At 36.7% G+C, this 26,629-nt stretch overlaps 1 protein-coding gene across 3 annotated transcripts in view; it reads right to left on the reverse strand.

The window, feature by feature from the left end:
• The window catches only part of ANO10 (anoctamin 10), a 130,117-nt gene that overhangs the window by 44,922 nt on the left and 58,566 nt on the right, over positions 1 to 26,629 (reverse strand). For 2 of the 3 annotated variants that reach the window (XM_072853904.1, XM_072853905.1), the window contains exon 12: positions 862 to 978. The exons of the other annotated variant lie outside the window; for it this stretch is intronic. In XM_072853904.1, coding sequence (XP_072710005.1) covers positions 862 to 978 — 117 coding nt within the window. The remainder of the gene's footprint in view (positions 1 to 861; positions 979 to 26,629) is intronic. 3 annotated transcript variants of the gene reach the window in all.

A 26,629-nucleotide genomic window follows, 5' to 3' on the forward strand; every position in this document is an offset into this window, starting at 1 on the left:
CCATACCACATGACGTCACGCTCAGTATATAAAGCTGGGGAAGAAGAAGGAAGTGGGGGACATTTGGAGTGATGGCGTTTGTCTTCCCAAGTAACCATTATGCGTGATGGAGCCCTGCTTTCCTGGAGATGGCTGAACACCTGCCTGCCCATGGGAAGTAGTGAATGAATTCCTTGCTTTGCTTTGCTTGCGTGCGCAGCTTTTGCTTTACCTATTAAACTGTCTTTATCTCAACCCTCGAGTTTTCTTACTTTTGCTCTTCCGATTCTCTCCCCCATCCCACCAGGGGGGAGTGAGCAAGCAGCTGCGTGGTGCTTAGCTGCCGGCTGGGGCTAAACCACGACAACACACAAGGACAACAGACATTACAAGTTGCTACATTACTAGCCATACTAGAAATTTCAAGCTGTCTCAAAAGGAAGACCATTTTCCTGGTGTTGACTCACACACATTGGCGGATTGAAAGGACAGATGAATTGGTTAAAACTTCCAGCTCTCTGCTCCACTTCTTAAGCAGTGATAGATTAACAGAAAATGAAGTATTGGAAATGCTACAATTTACAACCCAATGTGTAGAAGTAAACCAGCGCTGTTTTCTATTTGTTTAATACTCTGTGCTGTATACTGTACTACTAGTGACTGTTCCACGCTCTACTCAGCTACGCCAGCTCTACTACCACAGCCTGCAGGGCAGAGGTGGAACAGCTTTAGCTAGCTAATCTTAATATAATGTAAACAAGAATTTCAAAATACCCAGATTTACGTCTTTATCCAAGCAAAACAAAAGCAGAATCTCCCTAGTTTATCTTTCCTTCAGGCCACCAACGCTTTTCACTGTTATAACATGTCAGTTGCTCTTACCTGTTGTTTGAGAGCCTCTAGAGATTCAAATTCCAATTTGGCTAGTTTTATCTGGATATCTCTTGGTTTATCCGGAATTACAAATGCCATGATAAACTTTACTGCTAGTAGCAAGTGCTGGAAAAAAAGTAAAAGGAAAAATATTGTTCTATAGAGTTTGAAGCATGGAGAGAACAGCATAATACTATTTCCAAATTTTAGTAATAGAGATATAACCAATTATTTCTTGTGACATGTACAACACAGCATACTATAACCACATTAAGCCTCAGCTACTCTGTATTTTTCTGTTTACAGTAATTCATAATTTGAATATAAACACATATAGTTTGGCTTATTTTCATAATAATCCTATGTTCACTATGTACTATAAATTTCTAATTCAGTTTTGTATTTGTGATTCCAGATAAAATAATAGCTTTAAAGACATCATATTGGTGCACAGAAATTAAATTATGACACCCAGCACATATAGTTTCATAGTGAAATTTTTATGTATATATATACACATATAAATATAATTACTTATAAATAGATGCAATTATAACAACATACATGCATGCACACGTGTGCATGTCATGATACAAATGAAACAAGCACATTGTAAAAAATATGAACAAACCCAGAATTTCTGCATTAGAGAAGTTATTAAAACCTAAAAGCATTCCTGAGAAAGCATTAGAAGAGAACAAAACAAAATAAAATATGATCTTTAAAGAAGTGGCACACTCAAACAGAAACTTTCCAGGAAATGGAGAAGCATTCCACATATAAGATGCCAAATTAGTCATAATTTATCACAAAAGATTATAATCTTATTTAAGAGAAAACAAGCATGAAGTTCTGTTGAACCTAGTCATTGACCAGTCTCTAAATTTCACTTAAACACGCACCATTCCTCCCATCTCACCAAAACCAACTGTCAAACTGTCAAGTCAGTGGTTTTGTTTCTTCATTTTTGTCAAACATAAATATAAGCTAAACAAGAATCATTAAATCTTATTTTAGCTAACAGTATCCTGCATGTTTGCACGCAGGAACTTGCTCCTAGCTGAGAAAACTCTGACCAATATAAGGCAACACTTAAAAATATGTGCTTCACTTAAAGCATGTGCTTAGGTTCCACTGACACGATGATACTCATAGACATGCTTAAATTTAGATTGCATGTCCAAGCTACTTATCAAATTTCCCTGAATTTTTATGAAATGGAACAGATCAGTGTTCCTTTCCGAAATACATTTTGCTGAACTATATCACCTGGATGCACTTGGGCACATGAATAACAACATAACAGACCAAAAATCCCTGAGATTCTGGAATTACGTGAGCAAGAAGCTAGCAAAACCACTACAGACTTCACGGGAGTGGTAGTGAAACACCAAATAAGCCAATTCCAACAAATAAGAAAGAGTTAAAGTAAGAAATCAGATAATAGTAACAAGTAAGAGAACAACAATGAAAAGCCATACATGAAATTACTTTTAAAAAATGTATTACAGAAAAATAGTTAGTAGGTCTAGGAAACAAACTGTTAGTGCAAGGAATAATACTTTATTTAAAGAGGTGAAAGGAAGGTTGAAAATTAATGTAATGCTAATACATCATCAGTGAAAACCTGAACACAGATTAAGAGGTTAATGAAGCAATTAGCATGTCTGCAATATAATGCAATGGCTAACATTGCATTATTAAAAAAATTGTCAACAGTAAAACATTCTGCCACTCATACAAATTTTGTTCTCCCACTCAACTTAGTGTCTGCTGCTAAGGAACTTTTCTTGCAAAAAAAAAAAGATAGCAAACAATGTTGGTTTATGCTAGAAATACATAACAATAAAAGATGTCTCGGAGCTAGCACTGGAGGAATCTCTTAAATGGAAAAAGGTAAATTGAAGACAATAACAAAAAATAAGACAAACAATACTCCTATGCAGAACAGAGTCATAAGGAATCACAGGTTGAAGACAAATAACTAATCTACAGATAAAATTTTGGTTTGGAAACAGGAAAATAAGGAGATCAAATTTGGAGTAACTCAAAACTAGATAACAGGATTAAGGTAAAAATCTTACACTTAAGGCAAATGACTGACAGAACTAGCAGAAACTGAGGGATTTGGACAGGGATATTTATTTGAAAAGTTACAATGGACATTTCAGTTGAAAAAAAGACTCAGCATCACAAAATGTAGCTGCTAGCTGCACAAAGTCCTTTGGACTGGGGTTCATCTCACTTTGACAAACAAAAGAAAAAAAATCATATTTTTTGATCATATTGAAGAGTGAGAATCAAATATTGCAACTCTAATTGTCCAGCCACTGCCTCTTGAAGAGCCTTGAAAACATAAGCCAAACTAGTAACTTTACATAGAGACTTGAAAGTAGCTCCAAATCCAAACAATTTTTAAGAAAATAAATCAAAATAATTTCAGGGAAATGCAAATTATATTATGGAGGACTGAGACTGACTGAGTTTCTCCCATTTTTGATAGGGGTGAGGAAGGAATAGGAGAAGAGACATCTAGGGAAACCAGAAATAAAACCAACAAAAATGCTGCAGTTAATCCTGGAAAACACTGTATTTTTTTAAGATAGATTTAGAAGGGCAACGTGTTTTAACTACTTCACCATGTGAAGTTTTATTGTTGTATCAGCTAATCAGAGCTCAGCAGTTCAGCAGTATTCCAGAGAAGGGTTTTTTGGCAATAAGCTACTTGTTACCCACATGTATGGAAAAATGTCTTCGACACAAACTAAGTGTTTGTAGGAAAAGAAGTCAGTTTTCATGCTAGCACAACTCATAGCCTGTAAACACAAGGATACAGCCTTAAACAGGAAGGCAGAACCTCTGATTCAGAAAGCCTTCAAGCCAGAGAGGGCTTGAAAATTGGAGTACAGATGGGGAAAGTCACTATTTTTGCTTGCCCTACTGTTGTCCTCTTTCCTAGGCATCCACTACAGGCCACTGTAAAAAAAAATGACTGGGTTAAACAGACCTTTGGTTTACCCCTCAGAACAGCTTTTTTGCGTTCTTTTCCATCCCACCAAACCAAAGCTTTATCAGTCATAAAGTGCTCAGAACCGCATGGGATGTCTCTGTGCGCAAGACTATGATCTCAGAAAACACACTGGACTTAACAGACAGCAAATTCAGTTCAGTTCCACCTCAAAACTCCCTGTGAACCTGAAAAAAAACATCAGAGCAACAGCCTCCCATGGATAACTTCTCCAGCTGTTCCTATTTGCAAATTAGGAGTAATATTAATAAAATTGGGAAGGTAACTGGCAGAAATTATAAATGTGGGTCATATGATTCATGCAACCTCTTTAAAAGAAAATTTACCTAATTTTATTAATAGTTTATATTGCATTTTGGAATTGCCATTTGACTAAGGAAATGTAAGTAGTTATTCAAGAGAAACTGAATAAAAAGTAGGGAGATGAGTTGTTGTATTCATTTTATCATTCATATTCTGTACACATTTCTTAATCTTGTTTTAGTATAATTCCTGCAAGTCAGATCCATGAAAAGGAGCCATCTGCTTTCAAAAAAGAAATGCCTTAAGAGTACACTATAAATCACCAGAATAGACAGCAAAATTCTCGTTCGTAGTATAAAGTTATATTAATGCTAGTATGAATATATTATAAAAAGAAAATACTGAAGTTTAGCCAAATTTGCTACACAACTAGTGCAAATGTACTTGTCCACTACTAAAATTTCTTCAGAGTTGGGGTTTTCTTTTATTATTTTTGTGGGTTTTTTGTTAAATCAGGTTACAAACCCAACCATTATTTCTAACTGCAACCATTAAAAAGCGGTGTTGTTTCCAAGAACATGCCCTTCATAATGATTACAAGAGGACTATTTCACTGCGAGCAAAACCCAGGATAACATTCACACAAGCTGTAAGCTCTCCCATGCCAACAGAAAAGTCCCCTCCTATTTTGCAATCTGCCAAGTGGGCACAGAGAGAAAAAGCAATGAATCTCTCCCCCTTGATAAATGCAGTGCCATCAAACTCTTTGTGGTCTTGTGCCAGGTGCTTAGAGAGCCAGAAGAACTATTGTGTTCTGCAAAGCCACCGACAAGAGTAGAAGCAGCAGCTGTGTTTTGCAGCAGTGGGTCCCCAACCTTGTCTCTTCTAAAACAGAAAATGCAAATTAGGGTTAAAGTCCTGGAATTTTGAACAGCTAATTTGATTTCTATAGTGGTCTTACTGCAGCAATTCCTGTCAAAATCCACTCAACTGAAGGGGGGAAAAAAAAAAAGAAGAAAAAAAAGAACATAAGCAGTAGCTGTGTTGCTTGTTAGCTGATAAAGTGCACGCCAAACGTCAGCTTGGAGAGACTTTAATAAAATTTTGTATCAAAAGCCTATTTCAGAATCTAATATTTATAAAAACTTTCAATTAAAATCAGACATCTGGACCTAGTCCAGCCTAGAACCAGTATGTACTATGAAACAAGATGGTCACTGGTTACTGACTCTGCGTAGGTAAGGAACCCTACACAAAAGCCAACACCTGAGAACAGCACATCACTTTGAACCTCGATTCTCTACTGGAACACACAAAACACCTTTGCAAATGTAAAGGAAAGTATCACAGCAATATTGTGTTGCTGTCAGAGCAGACGGCAGGGAGATCATTAGATTCTTTGCTAGGACTCCAGATCACAGTATTCTGACATTAAACTAATGTAAGATCAAAGACTAAGAACAGACCAAAAAATAAATTTCTCTCTTTCTGTGGCAACAGTTTTCAGCTTTGAGGGTCTTGCATCTTTCAGAGAGTAGAAAAAAGGCGGGAGGAAAGTGAAAAATAATTCTGTCAAGGGAGCAATACAGGCAAAGAAAAATTTCCATAAAGTTCAGGAAGTTTAATTAAATTAAACTGTCTTTAATAGACAGCAATAAAATAAATTTATGAGCAAATATTTCTGCAATATACATAAAAAGAAAGCACGACCAAACTTTCCTTCCCACTTTTAGACTGAACTAGCTTCATTACAGAGTCTTGCTAATGGAGCAGAATCATCACAGCTGAGGGACTTTAAAAAGGGCCTTTCTTCTGCTACACTAATAAATGCTGCTTTTAAAACCTCACATCCCATATATTATTATGGAATTTTTACAAAATGGGAATGGAATCTGCCTTAGTAAGAAACCCCTCTGACATTCCTTTCAAAATTTCATTTTATCCACAGACACGTCCAAAATCCTGGGGGGGGAAGGGGAATGACAAAAAGGTTGTTATTTTATGTTGGTCTTATTTCAAGGCTTCTTCACATCTCCTGTTCGGCTTGAGACTTTGTCTTCTCTTCCCACGGACATATGCACGCACACAGTTACTGTCCAGATGCCCGTCACAATCTGCACGCTCCATCTACCCCATTTATCCCCAGAACAGCATAACCCATCCCTCCTGCATTTCAGCCAGAATAAGCTTTCTCCTCCTCCCTGACAAAACTCCAGGGAAACACGAGGACCAAAGTGCAGCCTTCCTGCCTCAGATTCAATGCCTCTTACCACTCCAGCACGGTGAAGTCTGTCTCAGCTCTCAACTGGAATATGCTCAGTACAGGTGAAATGTTGATGCACTTACACCTGCTGCACTTCTTTAAGTCTCTACAAAGCACATAAAGCAAAGATGTTTCAGAAACTTATCTTGCCAAGTTTGGGCAGTTTTCTCATAGGAGCATCATAAAGCACATTGTTGAGATGAGAGTAAGCCTTCCGTCAACCTGCCCACTGCTACTTCAGAGCACAGATACAACACATCTTTTCAACACAATAGTAATCTTATTTTTATATATTTATAAATATTCTATATTTATATTATTTTTATATTTATATATTTTCTCCTTTCTTAAAAGGAGGAAGGCACTTATGTAAAAATGCAAAACCTCAAAACTCCAAACTAAAAAAAAACATCCAGCAGGGAGAGTTTCAGCCTGTCCCATTAAATTGTGGCTGAGATAGACGTGACTAAACAGAAGCTTATTACAAGACGTGTCAGAAAGCGTAACCAGAGACTGCGTTATCTGGTCCATTTATAACTTGTAACAGAACGTCCGTTTCTTCCTCTTAGATGATCAACACACGCGTGCGCACACACACACACAAACCCGCAAAGGCTGCCCCAGGAAAACTGGTAGCTAAATTTCTGACAGAACATCTCACAGACCATCAGAGGGGTAAGAGCAGATCCGAAATCTCCTATTGACCATACCAGCATGTTTGTGAAATCTAGCCCCGCTCAACAGGGTATTTAAGCTTATGTTCAGTTTTAAGCATATCTATAAATATATTTATGTTCAGAAAAACATTTGAGCTCAGGCTTAAAAGTAGATTAAAAACTAATGCCCAGGTCATTTGCTGAATCTGGATCTTAAAATTCAACGGCTGAATCACAATATGTATTTTCTTTTCCCAGAGGTGGTAGGATGCGACATGTACTAAATTCACCTGTCTGAAGAGATGAATGCCGGCTTGCACAGAGTCTCCTTACATTTACACTTCTGAAATGGTTTTAATCTGTGCAGAAATCCTAGTCTGCATTTTTATTACCAATCCACTATAAAACCTCACAAGTAGAAATCTACACTGAAAAAGATACCAGGCTTAATAAGCAGTTTTGAGGCATATTTCCATCATGAAAACAAGTGTTTAGCTACAGCATGAGAACCCGGGTTTGTTTTGTTACTGTTACACATACATTAGCAGCACTGGCCTCTAGTAGCACTGATACACCCCTCTTTCCAGTTAAGTTTTGGCCTTATGCCTCAAGACTATTGAACTGGTTTCTTTCTTTCAGAAGTACATTTAGAATAAATACTACAATTGCTTCATATAACTATCACTGTTGAAAAAAAGCCAATTCCAGACCAGCACTCCTGAGCAAGAGACTAACATATAAGACAACATGAAAGATTAAAAAAAAAAAAAGTAAAGATAATCTCTAAGGAAGCAGATTCTCTGTTCATGTTTCCAGGAAGTAACTGCAAAAGCAATGAGTTAAGCAAAGCAAAAAATAAAATACTGCAAACATCATCTCCTAGTGAGGGAGCTGGTCTCTTCTGCCCTTACATATTTTTGTACTTTCCTTGTGTTTTCAAAAAAGCTCTACAAGACCAGTTGGAAAGCAAGCAAAGCAAGCCAGTACTACTTCTGAAACTTAGTCCTGCTCTTGGAAAGCCTTAGGAAGTATTTAAACCAGACAGAACTTTAAACGTAAGTCATCAGGGGCAATCTGTTAAATAAGTAAATATTCTACCAATGCATATGCTCTAAAATTGAAAGCACGAGTAATCTCATCAATTGCACAGTTGTGAGAATTTTTTCGTCTTACTTCCTAGTAATTCAATGTTCTTTAAAAACAAGTTTTCTAATTATTTATGTATTATTTCTTACTGATGTTTAAGCCACAGCTGCTATACATCATATTCAGTCACTAATGAACTGAAGCAGTATCTGGTTTTATTAGTCTTTCTGAAAAGATTTAGATGCCCAACTGTCTTCCGTAATTTTCTCCAACAAAAGCAATTAAGATGTGAGCCAGCCTGGAAATCTATAGTTTTGTCACTGACTTATTTGATGCTGCAAAAAAGCCACTAGTTCTTTATTTCTCAGTATTTACATATCTGTTCAAGCCTTTTGGTAGATCTTTTACACTGGTATTTTTAAGCCTACTTTCAGATTACTGTTTCAGGACTTTCTCTGAGTTAAGTACTTTTTGAGATGTTGAAGCATGAAGAAAGAGGAGCAAAGGTTGGTAGAGTGTTTTATTTACGTACCCAAGCAACACACTCCCATCTCTCCAGGCAAATTGCCATTTTTAGGTCTATCACACAAAATTAAACATTCAGTAGGTTCTAGAAACACCTGCTGAAAGAAAAAATCCTAAATTAAAGAACTTCTGATACCAATCTTGTACACAGACTTCTGACTGACTGCAACTTGAGAAAAAACTGTTACCCTAATAATCTTGTTTTATAAACACAGCATATTCTGTGACCCAAAATATTTTACAAATACAGCACACTTGCAAAACTGTCTCTATAAAAGTCTCTATAAAAACACAACATACACAAATGAGTCTTTCAGAAGTGTTCTAAGACATGATTTTTCTCACATTTGTTTCATCCTACAGTCAATTCAAAAGACATGAAAAAAAGCACTGTAAGTGTAAATTTGTCTTGTAGCTTCTAAATATTTGCTAATGGTTAATTTTGCAGTAACCCAACAGTCTTGAAAGCAGCATGATAATGCACCCATCTCTATGTTACCGTTTGATAATCCTGAAATGTTTTGGCACAACTCCTATCTCAATTTATAGCTAGCGTTTAATAGGAACTGGGATAAGAGTTGCCAAAAGCCAAATTAGCTAATACTGAATGTAATGAACAGCAGAGCTTTGATCACGCTCTGAAATAAATTCTAAGTGAAAAGTGGAAAGAAGGATGCCCATGGAATTAAAACTGACAGTATGATTAATACCAAGCCATATGAAGTGCCTCTTAGCTGATTGCTAACATTACATATTGGCTCCCATTCTGACAGGTATAGTTTATTGTCAAAATGCCCTAGTGTTCCACATCAAGGAAGGAAAAAAAAAATTCGCTATTTTCTATTAATCCTCAAAACTTGTACTTCTTTCCATCTAAGACATACATTTTTCTCTATGAAAAAAACCACAAGTAAGTTACAGCACATGCCATTGTAATTATGCATTGTAAAGAATTCTGTTTGTCAGGACTCAGAAATTCCTCCTCAGTTACACGACTGGATGAGCTGGGATTAGCAAGGAGACAGGAAGCATTATTTCTGCCAGGGGTTTGAAGCTACTGTAAGTCAGATCAGTGATAAACAGAAATTGTCACCTACTGTAGGCATCACAGATCTTGAGAACTCTTTGCTCCTGCCTCAACCAAACCTCATTTGTCCTAGTCCAAGCCAAAGTGGACAGGTATAAAACTCCCAATTGAGTTTTGGACAGACTCAGCAAAGATATAAAAAACTACCCATATGAAAGTAAAACCACTATACTTTAATAAGCCTTACAGTGGTCTTCCCAAAACTGTATGTTAGTTCTGGAGATTGTGAGACAATTAACAGACTTGTCAATCTGACATTTTTCTTCAGTTCATGCTAAGAAAAGGTGATGTTGCATCTATATTAGAATTTAAACTCTTTTAAACATTGAAGCTGATGTTTTTGTCTGTCGCCTTGACAGCAAGTAACACAAAAATTAACTGTGGTTTAGTTTTAAGAGCAAAGTTTCAGCCAGTTATTCAAAGATGATACACACCTAAGTTTTTACCTTTAACTGTGAATAACAAGTTATCTGACTAGATGTGTTGCATTGTACTTACAGATATTTGCTTATTTCTCCCACAACTACCTGGCTTTACATACAACTTTCTTATGATGCTTTCAAAGGTGATTCACAAGAACATTATTCCTGCTGAAAAATCTGTTCACCTCACAACACCAAGATAAATACAGTATCTGAATAAACACATTTAAAACAAAACAGAATATTCCACCACACTGCAAATGAATCTTCATTCAATGATTCACAAATTTAGTGTAATGCATAGCTTTATTCTGTGTATTCACCCTATTGTAAGCGGCATGCTTTACTTTTGTTTGAAGCTGTAAGTAAATTCTGTAGGACACAGCACATTTTTTAATCTGGAACAAAAGGTGAATCATGCAATGTTAAATAATGAACAAAAATGTCACAGCCATGACTCAAAAATAATGGTATTGTGATATATCATACAGTAAGCTGCAGATTAATTGTTGTCTCTATTCCTGTGCAACTTTAATCAAAACAAATTAATTGAAATGGGTACAATAAAACTACCTAATCTGAAACAATTCTGTGGGGAAAAATCAAATTAACAATTTTCATACTGCAAAGTCATCACCTGGATTTTTCCTGTAAAAACTAGAGCGTTTTTTTTTCATCAGAACAATCCAAAGTCAAATAATCCTTTGCTTTTCAATAAAGGTCAGAAGAAAAGCTTTCCATTCAGCTGGAGTATTTTAATTAAACATTGCAGCAGGTGTTTGGATATGCTGCCAACTCCTGAAAAGCTTGCATAAAAACTGTACCTTTAAAAAAAAAAAACCTGTACATCCTCAAGCCCACTTTATCTGTCTGTTCTGTGAATGGGTATTCACAAAATTACATACGATTTTCTCTGTTTTGGAACACCAGTACCTGCCCTTGCTATAAAAAGAGTTCTTCATCAAAGCTGTTGGAAGCTAGTTGTGCAATTCTCACGTCAACTTTTATGGCCATGGCAGATCTGTGCAACAGAGCACAGCCCAGAGTTTAGTCTTAGCTGCTAATCTGCTTCAACTTGTTGGGAACATAACTGGTCTGTTCAAGCTGACAAAAAGAGAATCTTTAACTGTGAGCCAGATTAACTTTTGAGACAAAATACTACAGTTAATGCAGATCCCTTTGCAGGTCATATGCATGCAACTGAGTTTTTCAGCAATAAAACACCTCCCAGCTTAAGCTCTCCATGCACTCACATAAAAGCAGCCTATGAAACGCTTCCAGAATTGCTTACGTTCTTAAGGAATGCAAAGCCCATCAAAAGGTGCAGACTCCAGAAGAGAGAGGTGGGAGGAAACAGAGTGTGGAAGAGACAAAGAACAAGCTGTGTTCTCCATAGTGGCAGTAAGTGATTCTATCAAGTCATTCTATCAGCCGAGAATGCGAGTCAGAATGTGAATCCCTACCTAAAGACTAGAAAGCAGTAACTCTCCTATACATTGGGATACACACAGATGCATCAGTGCGGTACTGTTCTTCAAAACTAGACTTCTATCAGCATAATCCAATGCTTACTGCTTGACAAATTCAGTGGGCATCTGGTACATCTTAAAAACCATCACGTTTGAATCAGGAAGAGGTTCTCAATTGAATTCTGATGTACGAGGAGAAAGGAATACTAGCAAAAACGATAATACAGCAACAAAGACTGTTATTCACTTAGTTTTTTTCTGAGACTTGGTAGTTTGGCCTTTGGAACTACACACAGAACAGAAAACCAACAGTTTAATCTCAGCGGTGTAACAGCTTTGGCAACATGCAGTGAGCACAACTTCTCATCTCCCTTCAAATAGCAAGGCTGAAAGAAAAAAAAAGCACTACTTACAGATTCAATTAGAATTTTAAGACCATTTGGGAGTCAACTTGCAGCAAGGGCTCAGCATCACTTTGTTGCTATGAAACATTATCACATAGGAATAATCAGCCATAAAAACCTGCAGCTGACTCATTCTCTGGCTGAAATGACCTCAGCTGAGAAGGCTACTTGCTATTTGAAATGAATTAAGTAGCAATTCTGAACATGGCTCTGAAAGATGCCTCAAGCATCTCAAATAGGCAATGCTGAGATGTCAGACAAGATCTTGGACCAGAGACTAATTCTGAACAGGTCCTTGAGTAACTGTAATATAACATGCAAGCAGAGACAGGTGGGGAGTTGAGACTTTTCACACATGAATCCCAACAGAGCTGACCAGTGCTATCACGGGAATCTGAAAAGTCCAGGGACTGAAGGAAGAAGTCATCTGTACCTGTAACTGGTCTGCTACTCATAATTAAAAGGGGTAACATGGTACCAAAAATGACTGTGTGTCAGCTTCAAAACTCTTTCTGGGGCTGAGAGAAACCTGTAAAGAGACATAACCTCACTACAAGAATAACTTCTAGCAGTACTGATTTGGCCCTGAGGTGAGCCAGGAGGATGGCATTACAGAAGTATGTATCCTGCAGACATTGAGCCTTGAACCAGTCCTGGGTCTGCACAGATAGACTGATGAAAAGCAGATATTTATTTCCTGAATCTGGGGACCATTTGTATTTATTCATTTTCCTTATGACCAGACTGAAAAGTGATTCTCTTTCTTCTTTGACTTAAGGAAATGCTGGAAATGAAAGTATTCTACAGTGCCTTTCCTTCAGCTTCTAGACGAAGCAAAAATGCCGCTCCTTTTTGTGCTAAAGATGGGTAAGGAGAGTTCTTCAGGAAAAATGAGAGAAGCATACAGAGAAAGATACAAATGTACAGGACTGAGCAAGCCTGGCGCACAAGGGGAAAGCTGTTGCTGCAAACAGAGTGCGCCTTGGAATCAGCTGCGATACACCACCACTCCATCAGCTTCGCTGCCCCTGAACAGCAACATGAGCCAGCTTACCATCTCCAAGACCTGCTGTCTCTAAAAGCGACAAGATGACTCCTGGGGTGCAGAGGCAGGTGATCACCTCTAAAAATAGGCAGTCCTGATAAATTAATGCAATTTCTGTCTCAAAAAGATATACTTTTATGAAAGTGAGATCATTGAAGATGATAGCACTTCAAATCTTTTATCCAAACACAGACTCCCTCAACAGTCATGTGAATCTTAACTAGAAACAAATTAATAGCACAGTGAACAGGCAAAACACAAACAAAATTTTCAGGGTTCAAAACGTTACTTTGCTGCAACCCTGCCTTTTTCCCTTAGAAGTCCTTTAAGAGCTGTTTCTTGAGAGAACCACCTAAATCTCTTGGCCTAGATTTTATCTTTTTTTTCTTTTTTTTTTTAATATCCTTGATCAAATATCGTTTGATAATCCAAACACACACATCCTTATGTATAAAAGAAATATTCCCCATATACTCAAAAAGTATATACTTAAAAAAAAATACAATGGGAGAACTTGTCCTGGAATGTTTGAGGGATCTGGGAGCATCTGAAGTTGTGTGGGGTTTTGTGACATAACAATTAAAGCATTATCTTCTAACATAGTAAATTGTCACACAAAAATCCTAAAAGGTTAAAGTCACATCTGATAATAGGCTCATAAATCAGTTTTGCTACTTCACACTCTTTTCCTAACATCTCATCTAGCATTTTTACTGGGAGAAGAAATATCAGCATGTCTCAATCATAGGAAAAAAATTTCTCAGTCAAACAGTATTCAAAAGTAGGACCTTCCAGCATGACATAAAAGTATTATGAGAAAAAAATTGAGTATATTTTTCTTTCAACCCAGAAGAACATTACCTTTCTTTGATAATACTGAATGGTTCTGGGTTAGACAAGATGACTTTGCTGTATATAGCAATTTAAAATTCATTTCTATGATGAATCATTTTAGCATCACAGATACCTAGCTCTCTCAAGCCAGAAACAATGTCTTTCCTAGTCAGCAGACATATAGAATGAAATTACATTGTTTTGCTCACTTCCAGTGGGAACAGGCATATTACCCTGTCACCTCAAACCTGAAAGCATCTGGATCCTTTTCAGAATCTGCAGGGATGCCAAATGTAAACTAGAGAAGTACCAAATGCTGTACTGCTTCTGGTTTTGTTCTACATGTTCATGCAGGCAATACTGGGGTTTTTTTTACTGCCTATCTGATCTTTTAAAATCAGTTACCATGTTTCAAACACTGTATCATCAAACATGTTACACATGTATACCACCGTATTTTATCCTGGCTCAGATTTTTAGAAATTTGCAGGTTTTCCATTGTTGTTTTGCGGGGAAGGGACTTTTTTGTTTTACATAACTTTGCATCTTTCCATGTTACATTTACCTATTTTTGCCTAACTTCTCTCACACAGACAAAAAGCGTTAGGTAGTATGGTTCAAAACAAAAACGTTTGGGGACCACTGACACTCAAGATTCTTCTGAAGATGTAAGCCAGTCTTTAGCATCATTATTCTTCCAAGATGAACACTTAGAATTTGAAATCAGGTGAATTGTGAGAGTTTTTGTCAACTTGGGTTGCCTGAAGCGAATGCAAAACATGCTTTAGAATTCTAAAATATAATTTCTAAAGGAAAGAATGTCATTACGGAAAGGTTTACTTAATTTTATTACTATAACACCAAAGAAGATACAACAGAGGTTGGTTTCACAAAACAAACAAGATACAGTTGCATTGATCAGAGAGGTGCTTTGTTACCCTGTTCTGTCAGAGGTTTGATTCCTTGAGCTCATTAATAACATGCTTGGTTGTTAGTAGAGGTAATCTTTTTGACAATGCTTTGCTTCTGAAGGACACAAATTTCATTTATCCATGGTTGGGTTAAAAGTTCAACTCTTTCTTTCTTTCTTTCCCTTCTTTTTATTCTCCACCATGCCAGCAATCTTATCTTCACATGGCCTATTCAATTTTTTTGTCCTTTGATTATTTTTTTAAAGCTTAAACATATAAAGCTGACCTTTATTTTAATTTAAATTCTCCTTCATACTTTTAGAATATTGTCAAACTTATCTCTAGGTGAACTTGCTGCTGCACAGTAAAACTAGTCTGTTGCTGACAGTGCACAAAAGGATATGCTTAATAGGATGAACTACTGGGCTTCTCTGATGAATCTAACTTGCACAGCCAGTTCTCAACACACTGCCTTTAACAACGTGCTCTAATGACTTTTGTTGTGGACCAAAGCTCCTAAGGTGCTATGCCTCTGGAGCCCTCAACTCTATACTCTATACCTGATGTTACGGTGAGAATATAGCCATTCATGTAATTAATGTGCCACCCCTGTGTAGTCCAAAAGACTGATGCACAAGACCACTCATTTGTATCCAACACAGCAATCCTGGCCCATTCCAAACAGGAGATAGTAACAGTTTAGCATCTAGGATTATTACAAGAATTATAAAGATTCAACCATTAAGGAATTTCTATAAATAGGAAACCTAGGGTGATGGCTCACATTTTGTCTTCAAGTGTTGTGTGTGTCTTCTCTTTCTAAATATTGGCACAACAGCAGCATTTTTAAAAAGGTTCATTTAAAACTACAATTTTCTGAACATATAATGCTGCTTGTAACATTACACATGGATCTGTTTTTCAGAATGCATACTTGTCTCTCTTAAATGAAGAGAAAGGAATAAAGGAAAGACAACCATTATTTGCTTCAAACCTAATACATATTTGCTTTACACACAACATTTACATAGGCTTTCTGAAAGTAAGTCTGGTTAGACTGCCACTGGGAGAAAACTGGTATTAAGATCAGGGATCACTTGCTTTTCTCCATAAGGCAATAAGGAGTTGCAAAATCTTATTTTGCCAATAAAAACTTCCAACTAAATATGAATGATTAAAAATCATGATGCTGATCAAAGCTTTGGGCTTGTTTTAATGTTCTTTCTTTTCACCTGCAAAGAAAAGTAACCCCTTGTATCTGGAAGTGCTTACAACTGAGCAATACTCCATTATAAAAACAAGGCTTTTAAACAGACTAAAAACATTTTCAAGAATACAAGCTTTGTTTTTAATCTTGAATGATTACCAACACAGTTTCCAATCACAAGGACATAAACTTGCGTTCCCTTGCTCACTAACTGTACTTAAGCTTAAATAGCGCAAATAGCCTTTGCTGCTTATAGTCCACCAGCAGGGCATTCACTCTGCGCAGAAGAAAGCCAGCTTAGAGCAGCAGCCTTCCCACTAAGCATACAGAAGTGTGCAGGGGTGGGCCATGTGCTGCATGAAGATGGGCAGGAGCATAAGGCAGCATGACTGACATAAAATTCCTCATCTGATTCTGGGCAAGGCCATTTTAAATCAGTCCAGCTAGATACCTGCATGTTCCTCGGTCCCACACGCTCCACGTACAGTGATGACTCAGGCCAAGAGCTCGTGCTTCAACCACCACAGTTTTAATCAATCACAAAGCCATTAACTGTCAACTCCAAACAAGCAAGAAGGCATAGATTTACCATTAGAAAAGAAGGATTAGTGCTGAATGGTGAAACACAAGTTCATCTCGATGGCTCCTTTTTAAAACTTCAACAATAATAGCAATCTTTCTTTTTTCCTGCAAAACTCATTTAACTATGAAGTTCACAAGACAAAAAAAAACAGTACGCCACCTCTCTATTCTTGCTCTGAACAGAGAGGCAGATCAAGAGTGAAAGTGGAACACGTCCTTCCTCCATATAATAGAATACCAAATATTATCAAGGTAGGACAATAACTTCAGAAATTAAAAATGAAAAGCACTCCCCTATCACCACATACCTCAGCACATGAGTTCGGAGATCATATGCTGAAAACCCGTTTCTGAGAAAGTGTCAGCATGCTGTATTTTTGTTGGCACAATCAGTAGTGCTGTAGTTCTGAAAATCAGGTCAATGCTACTTTCGTACCTACATGCAGATGCTTGAAATCAGACACCTGTATTTTAAAAGTTCTGTCTTACTATACACTATTTACAGTTTGTCCCAGTATTTGGGTCACTGAAACAGACAAGCACTATTAATAATTATCCTGAAATTAAAGCCTAGACATGCAAAGTAGGATCAAGACCTTTTTTTTGTTGAGCAAAAGTAAGTAAAAGTCACGTATAAGATTTTCTTTCATCAAACTTTAGTTATCTAAGAAATCGAGCATAGCCAAAGCTAGCATACACATCCCCATATGGCAAATCGTTCCATTCCAAACGAAGGCAGGAATGACTCTCTGCAGGTGCCTATACATCCCCCTTGCCCATACAGTAGCCTAGGCAACTAGCTTCAGACAGATATTAGCTTTCATGTAGTTAAAGGTTAGGGGAGACTTAGGTTTTCCAATTTATATAAATTTAAGAGTAAATGCCATAAAAATCTCACCGGTTTAATTCAGTAGGAAATAAGCACAAGAGTGCTTGAGTAGAAGAAATATTCCAAAACCTTTTCACGATACTATCTTTCTGCAGAAAAGTCACTTTAAAACATTAAAAAAAATCTAAGTATAACTTATGCAAAATGAAACATGAGGTACAGTTTCTAGTTTGTTGTGATTACTGAAGCTAACTACTAAAACAGTTAGATTGTTTAGGCTGCAAAGTGTTGTACTTCATAGGTTTATTCATGTGCAATGGGTGCAGACAGAAGTCTCACATTTTACAACACAGATCTCTTTGGGACTTCCATATAGCATTAACAACAATGTGTTTGATGTTTTAATAAGAATAAGTAAGACTTTAGAAAACCTTTAACCTGTGTATGAAATTGAGAATATTATAGAAAATTGAGAGCTATTTTTATATAGATAAAGAATGCTGAGACTACAATACTGGAGAATATTTTACGAAAGGTCTTCATACATGTTTTGATGTGTTCAGTCTCCATCATTTTTAAATTGGTCTATTCTGATTAAAGATCACTGGATTATCAGGAGATAAACTTTTTTCTTAATTTCTGACTTCTGCTGGGGGGGTGGGGGAGGGGGGGATATCACACAAAGCTGTATCTTCACTAACTCAGACACCATTCTCAATAATACCAAATACGCAAAGAAAAAAAAATTAACTTAAAATTTAAAGATACAAACAGCTTTTTCTGTTGTTGTTTTTGCAGAAAATGCTAATTCCAGCCTTTACAGCTGATGAAGTCTCCAGATGAGAGAGAAAAAAGGTGTCGTATATCAGTCACTGAATGTAGGCAGTCCAATGTACTGAATATTCCAGTGAAGAGTTACTTAAATCTGAATAAAGTAGTAGGTCATAGGATATAGGATGCTATTCCACAGCAGGTGGATGGTGAAGTCTAGTAAACCACCTCCTCTTAGGAATGAAAGGATAGTTAACAGCAACAGAAGGCCATATAGACTAATCAGAAGCACTGTAACCTCAGTAACCTCATGGCTCCCTTTGGCTAAATGCAGTAAAATTCAGCCTTTGTCTTCCTGACACTGCTGTTAAGTGGACACCAGTGGTTAACTGTGAAGTCTCTATATGAATTCATATGTTGTTTTGACAATTTCAGTCATGGCTCTGTAAGCCAAGATCCTAGCTCACCGTCTGGTACATCCCAAACGCTCGCACATGCGCCTCAAAAGAAAATTAGGAAGGATGCATCATTTTCAAGCTTCTGGGATGAAATTATGAAACACTACTTCATGTACAATAAAATTACTGACTTCATTCACTTTCCCAAAATATAAAGACCACTTGGCTTGCTGGATCTCCCTTGTCATTGCCCACCTATGCAGGCTACTCTATTGCTGAGGAAATAACTGTCTTTTCTTGTTGGGGAAAAAAAAAGTGAACTTCCATCACACTAGTATGAGTCCCCTATCAGCAGACATTTAATCTTGGTTTTACTGGTTCAGCAGCCCCTCAATTACATGGCTTAAGAAAACTCACTCAAATTACAGAAAAGCAAACACACAAAAGTCCACCTTCGCAGGACCAAGGCCCAGATAACAAGAAATTCATTCCAATTAAAAACAATGAAGAGACAAAGGAATTTGGGGCAAAAGCAGTATTCTGAAATTGCCGAGTAGGTGTTCAGAGATAATTTTCTTGTCAGATGTGGTCCAGGAATTCCAGATCACAATAGGTAATTACCAGTATCCCCACACACTTCCACATATCCTCCCTTTAGTCTATCTACTCTATGAACTCACAGTGCAGACTAGTATAGTCAAATGTGCTTTTAAGTGACACATTAAATTAGGAGTCTCATACCTTTTCAGAAAATTTAGGTCAATTTACCGGTAAAGCCCCCTGGCCATTAGTACTTCCATTTTAGTATTTCCCATCAACAAGTCAAATGTGAACGCTTTAAGCTTCATTAGCCTTCAGCAATCCCAAATGCCAGTTTCTTGATTACCTACTATGTTGTTGTATACTGCTCCATCTCTTAAGCTGGAAGAGGGATTATAGTACTACAAAATCACTTAGAACTTGCATCATAAAATAAACTATTCATACCATCTGTTATAAAGGAGTAAAATTGTTCTCCCTGCTATATTGCTGAAAAAAAAGATTGAGGTTAATCCACTTTCCCAATGCTGTGCAGCAGATCAGAAGAGCAGGCTACATTAAAATGCTGAAATCTAAGGTCCCCCATTTCATGACAACTCTATATTATTATCTTTTCAAGAACCCGGATGCACAACTACCCCAGCACATCAGTCTCGTGTCCTAAGAATTCTAGGACTATTCTACTTCTTGAGACTGCAAATCACTTTTTTTTTTTAAACATTTGTACATTATTAGCAATAACATTATTACTTCAGAGCCCAAGTAGTTCAGCTGGAGAATCCAGCCTCTGCATGAGATGTTTAAGACAGTTATTTCAAGTGCTTCAGGTCAATAAGCCAATAGTACTACACTCGTGTAAATGAGGCCAGGAGTTCTCATGAGGTTTTACCAATAATTTCAGAAATATTAAATTATTCCTTTCATGCTCTTTGTCTTACCTAACACCACAGATCCCACTAAAAAAAAAAATTCATTGTGTTCTAGGAGACTCTACGCAAATAAAACTCTGAACACACATCCATCTGGAAAATGAAACTCCTTCTACATTGTCATCTTACTTATTGTTTGCAGAATGCAACAATTAGAATTTAGAAATAAATTAATTTTAATAACGCAATTAAAAACAGCAAGCTCAATACACAAATAGTAAAATAGTTTTAAATGGGTATATTTTATTTTCTCATTTCATTATTTTCTCATGCAAATATTTTGACAGTGTGTTTAGGCCAAACTCCCTCCCTCTCCCCTCACAGCTCAATTTCTGATAACAAGCACTGAGGCCATGAACACTGGATTAGAAAGCAACAGTAGGACCTTTCTTACAAGAATGTGTTGTATTTGAGCTCAAACAAAAATATCTAAAAATATGGAAAGAAATATAGAAGAACAAAAATGAAGATAACAGGTAAAAATGTTGCCAACATTCAAGTTCAATACAGAGTGGAAATTTTTTTTTTAGTAGTTCCAGTCAGATGCTCTGGTGGACAAATACTCAGATACTGTGATGAAGGAGGAAAAGAAAGATCTTACAGTCAAAGCAAAGACTTATTCTGGGCTCAGGCCCGCTCATCCATTTCCACAAAATTTGGAAATACTACACATACTTTGCTTCTGTAAATGGAGCTCTTAGCTAGTTTATATGATATTGCAAAGTTATTTATCATTTATAATGTAAGATTCATGGATGAAGAAAATTTGTAAATAAGAGCAAAAAATTGAAAGATTCAAAGCAAAAAAATCTACAATTCTGCATTATCAGAGGAAAAAAAGCATTACAGCTTTTCTTTTAACAAAAGATTGAAGAATTAAATTCTAGTTGAGTTACTTTAAGACTTCAGTATGCATTTTTCAGTATGATGAAAAACAGTAAGAGCTAATAAAAATATTTAAGTTTTCAACTATAGGCACAGAAAAAAATTGCAAGGTAAAGCTTAGAGAAGTAAACGTCTCATTTTCTCACCCATGCACTGTCCGCAACAGTCCCCAACTTTTTAAGATGTACCTACCATAAGAAAATCAAATGTAACCATAGCCACAGATGTATACAAGTGTCACAAATGTATACAAGCAACTCTACATGACTTCAGTGCAAGCTTCAAGGATATAATATCCAGAAGGCATCTCCCCTTAAAAAGTACAAAGCCACTTAAAAATCTTGCTCTTCACTATGGCTGCATATTCAGTTTGCCTACACACAGGTAGCTCTCAGAGGAACATGAGTGTGCCATCAAGTAATGATAAAACCCAGAGCTATAATGCTGTTTACAATGACTATATGTGAATCAAACCACGGCTTTATCGAAGCGTGACAGAATTCCTATGATAGAAGGAGCTCAGTGAACCAGCACACTGTTCTAATGAGTAAACACCTTTCTGTCTGTCCTAATCTCTACAACAAAACACCAATCAATAATTCTAGGCTCTCCTCTTCACGCAGCATGACACAATTCCGAAAAGATAACTGTGATTCTTTTAACAGAAAAAAAAGATGATGCAAAACAAACAGCTAATATCAGCCTTCCTGTAGGATCAAGCCAGAATGGTCCCATATTGTAAATGAAACCTTTTTTTGCAGTCTACACTCACAACTGGCTACATACCAGGTCTCTAACATATAAACTCTATCTTGAAAAATATGTTTGTTTCTATCCACCACACTTACCTAGCGTTGAACAAAGACCACTCAAGGCTAAAAAAGTAAATAAATTATCCAGGTATATACAGATTGAAAACACGCAGATTTAACACACATGGATCTTCTGGTTTACCAGAACTATAGCAATGTGCAGCATTCTGTCTTATTCACTGTGCTGCTTATAAAGTGTTTTAATAAGAGGGTTTTTAATGAAGTCTAAAAAAACCAGAATAGAATATTTTTACTTTAAAATTTACTGATGCTCCCAAGATTTCAGTACTGTACTGCTTGCTTTAACATTTTCAAAAGGTCCCTTACCTGTTAAACTTCTAAGACAATGTTGATGAGTGTATGAAGTACGTGTCTGTAATGAAATTTATCAACTAAGAAATCAATAATAATGCACCAATTACATTATCACTGTTAACCAGAAACAACTCAACAACAGTCAGTTTTTCCAGATCAAAGTTACTGTAAAATTTGGTAGAAATCAACTATCTCCTATAGCAGCAGTCTAGTAAAAGCTTTCCAAAAAAATCATATCTGCACAGTATACAGAACTGTATTGCTGTAGCCTTTTACTTCTTTGATAAACATAATTTAAGCTCTCACTTGCAAGATTTTTGAAGCATTAACTTGTCATTTGAATACAGCTATAAGACTTAATTATTTCCAAGGTAGTTGTTCAGACTTAGTGTTTAATGGTAAACAAGCAACTCAAAAGATTTTGTTACGTGGTACATCCCCTTTAATAATAAAGCTAAACACGTTCCCTCAGTAGTGACAAACCTTAACAAAAGAAACCATCTTAGGACAGCGAAGCAACTTCTGAACCCAGCTATAAATAAGTTACTGTAACCTGGATACCACAGTACTAACACATTTACAGTCTAAACCTTTTTTCCTTCCTTAAAAAAAAAAGGGGGGGAGTGGGGGGAGCAGAGGAAGAGTATATGTTGTTCAGGTTACTTGACTGTGTATTACAGAAAGAATCATTTTGTCTGTTGCTCATTTTAATGTTGAGTTATTCTTCCAGTTTGAGACAGTAAAATGAATGCTTTTTGGTTAAAGGACTTATCCTTTCTATTTAAATTCTGCCAATCTGTGGGGAATTCGGCAAACTTTTTCATCCTCTTCCAGAGGACCCGAGAATAGAGGCATTTTTTTCCTACTTATTTAAACAATTGCATATATTTATGATCTGATTTATCACAAAAAAAACCCCAAAAGCAAACACCTTAAAAGAACATCACACAAGTCAGAACTATATACCATAGCTAGAAGCTACTTCAATCCCTTTGACCTTGTCTTCACTGAAGGAAAAAAAAACACCAAAACAAAAACCCACAAAACAAAACCAAAAAACCCTCTGTGCTCAAGCAAATCAATCTAAGGTTAACATCCTACTGAAAACAAAGTAGCTTTTGGTCATTTAGGATAAAATGAATGAGCTCATCTGAATTAAGCAAAGACCAGACCTTCATCTTAAAACCTTCTCAGGAGATGGTGAGAAATCATTACGGCATGAGCTCACAACGTACCGACATAGTACATCCCATCCACACGTACACACTATTGATTCAGGTGTTTTGCAACCATTATCTGCACCTTTCAGTTCAAGGAACTAGGGCAGTGAGCTAGTTCATGTGACTGACACCTTCCAAGAAGAGGACAACCAACAAGAAAGACGGGAGTCTTGGACTCCTAAGGTTGCCTAGTATAGCAAATCAACATTGATAGGTGTGAAGTCCAAGAACCTAGTTATTTTGCACACTATTTTTTGCAACTCACTTTCTGTCTCATCGTGTATGATTCTGTAACAAGATTAATTAAGCCTAGGTGCCAGCACCTAGGACACTGCCTCTCCTGAAGCAATGTTATCAACTTTTTCCTTGTGCTAGATAATATGCCTTACCAACTTCGCCTCCTGTTGCTCTCATGAAGTCATCGTCTTCCCTTCTCTGGAAGCACACAAATAAATCACTGTTCCTCTCAGGCTAGTTAAACTGTCAGTATTCCACTTCAGCAGAAACTGAAAGACTAATCTCTACTAGACGTTATATATGTTATCACACCACTTATTAGGTCTATTTTACAAAATTACAGGTTAGAAAAGCCAAACAAAAATTAATATCCCACCAACAGGGATACTGAGGATTTTTATTTATTTATTTTCTTAACAACACTTCCATTTTATGTTTTGGTTTTTTAAATCTTTATTTTAAAGAAGAGAAGCACTGACCAATTTGAATACAAGTCAGCTGGCCAGGCACTCATGGGCAGCACTCAGGAAATCAGATGTTCTGGTTAAGCACTCACTAGATGGGAAATGCTTAATTCGTAGTCCAAACACCTACTGCTCCTCAGCCCTCTGAGGTAAAAAATTGCCCTGCAGGACACATCCACTTTACAGTCCATTAACTAAGAAGTTCTGTATTTCAAGGATAGGAAAGAAAAAAAAAAGAACAAACGGTCCTTCCAAGACATATTTCCTAACTCTAAAAATACACTATGTTAATACGCATATACTCATCCTTTCATTGTATTGTGTTAGATATTCTACTGCAATCCCAAACTACATCTGAAGGTTTCATGTTACACCTGATCCTTGATATTAGTAACATCTGTATGGTACGCAGCAGTCCACTGACATTTTTTTGGTAGCAGAATCAAAACCTTTACCTTTGATGAAATCAAGCTAGAATTCATAGATTTTCATGAAAATGCAACTATACAAAAGAGTTATTGGAGCCATAGAAGTATGACCCTCTCTTCATAAATGAGATTTTTTTTAAAAAAAAACAACATTTCAAAAGCTAATGACACAATCTCCTGGAATAGTCTTGGTTGAAAAGAGGGGCTGGGCTTTGTTCAGGGAAGATGCAGGGAAAGGAGCTTTTATTCTAGTGGAGAATTGCAGTACAATCCTTATGTGTTCACCAGCAAACCAAAATACTCCTCATAAGAATTAGCATCTACCATCTCCTTTTACTTCATTCTTTTGTAATGGAGAACTAAATATACATACTAGGGCTTTCTGAAAATAAATCCTTGACACGCTATTAACAGAGAATAGTCTTTATAAATTATTACATAAAGTGTTACGTACTACAGATGTTACAGACTTTTTACAACACAAGTCATAACATTGAAGAGGGGGAAACAGATAACTACAGAAATGCATGTATGGGATATAATCTACTGAGTTATTTTGGAATTTGTTTGTGCATACAGGTGTCAGTCACCTGAAACTATTTTAGAAGTTCACATTTCAAAATACTGTTTCAGTTTTACTTCCCCCCACCATGAATAGTATTAATGCTATTGGGACTTTTTTAAAGAGTTTCAGGCTGGCGTCAGACAGTGCTTCAAATTTATAAGAGTTCCTCCTGTGCATCCACATCTAACATGTCTAAGAGGAAAGACTGTCAATCAACTCTGACTAGCAGCCATACAGGTCATGAAAGGAATTGTATAACCAAACAGTGTGGACAGAGTTATTGTCTTTAGAAAATAATACGGTGCAGCAGGTTTTACAACAACAAAGCAAGTGAGGTGTGTGTAAAACCATAAGTGAAAATATACCAGACTGAAGGAGAACAGAAATATCTACATACTTTAATCTTGGAAAAATATTTAAGAAGCTGAAGGTCCCTTTCTTCCTTCAGAAAGACAAAAGAAACTCAGTACAATAGGGAATGACTGCTTGTTTTGTTTTGCTGCTCTGGTAGTTATAAATGCCATGTCTAAGGCACTGCTGCTGCCACTTTGTTGCCATGAAGTGACAGCTGAGAAAAATTATGATGCTAGAGATGTGTTATGAATATACAAATAGGTGAGAGCCAATTGATTCCCGCAGACAAGAGTCTAGACATTTCATTTAACAAGTGCTTCCCCCCCTCCCCTTTCCTTAAATTCAGCAACCCACCAAAGATATAAAGTCTTACCAAATAATACCTCACACAATGTGCTTCTGGAATTCTTTTGGTAAATAATGGTGCAGACATTATTAGAGCCTAAACACACTCAGCAGCTTTAACAGCAGCATTGATCTCACTGTCATTTATAAAAGAGACTAGTCCAAGGTTTCTGTGCCTACTGGGACACTGAATAGTCACCTCCAGACGGTCCTGCCTTGTGTGCACAGAATAAACTGAACTATCAACAAGGTCATATTTGTTATCTTTTTAACAAGAAATTGGAGTGAAGAAACGTAGTGAAAGAAAGTGATAGTAAACAGCTACCATACAATATATAGAGTAACTTTCTTGAGAAGTTGCCCATTAAAACTACTGAAAATTTTACAACTACTTTAAAATACTATATAAGAGCTTCTGAACAGTGCTGAAATGCCTGTTGCAGTTCTAAGAATTTGGTTATGTTGGCACATATACCTGCTACTACAAAAACCCCATCAGGCAACAAGGGAAAAGGGGCTTAAGCTACTTCTTTTAAGATACAGAAAAAAATCCTTTTTTCCCCTCTTCTGAACATGAGTCAAAAAGGCCAATCTACAATGTACCTGTGTACTACAAAGTCACTTATTTGATTCACATCCAAAGGACATGGTTTCACACCTGTAAATAACATGTTCTTGTAGTGTACTGACATTAAAACTAAACTGAAAAAGTTTAGCATGTAACAGAAATAGAGTATCAAAACTATGGTGCATTGATGCTGTGAGCATTCTGGTAGTTGGACAGTGACAAAACTACAGTGGTTTTTTTCTTGCTTTCTGGGGCTTCAGGGTAAGCTTTCCCTGCCCCACACCTCAGTATAATTGTTTCAATTGCTCCTGAGAAAATAAGAGGACCTCAATGATGGTTAAATTTATGCTGACAA

This window comes from Ciconia boyciana, chromosome 2 (assembly GCF_034638445.1).
Source record: "Ciconia boyciana chromosome 2, ASM3463844v1, whole genome shotgun sequence".
Classification (NCBI taxonomy): domain Eukaryota; kingdom Metazoa; phylum Chordata; class Aves; order Ciconiiformes; family Ciconiidae; genus Ciconia; species Ciconia boyciana.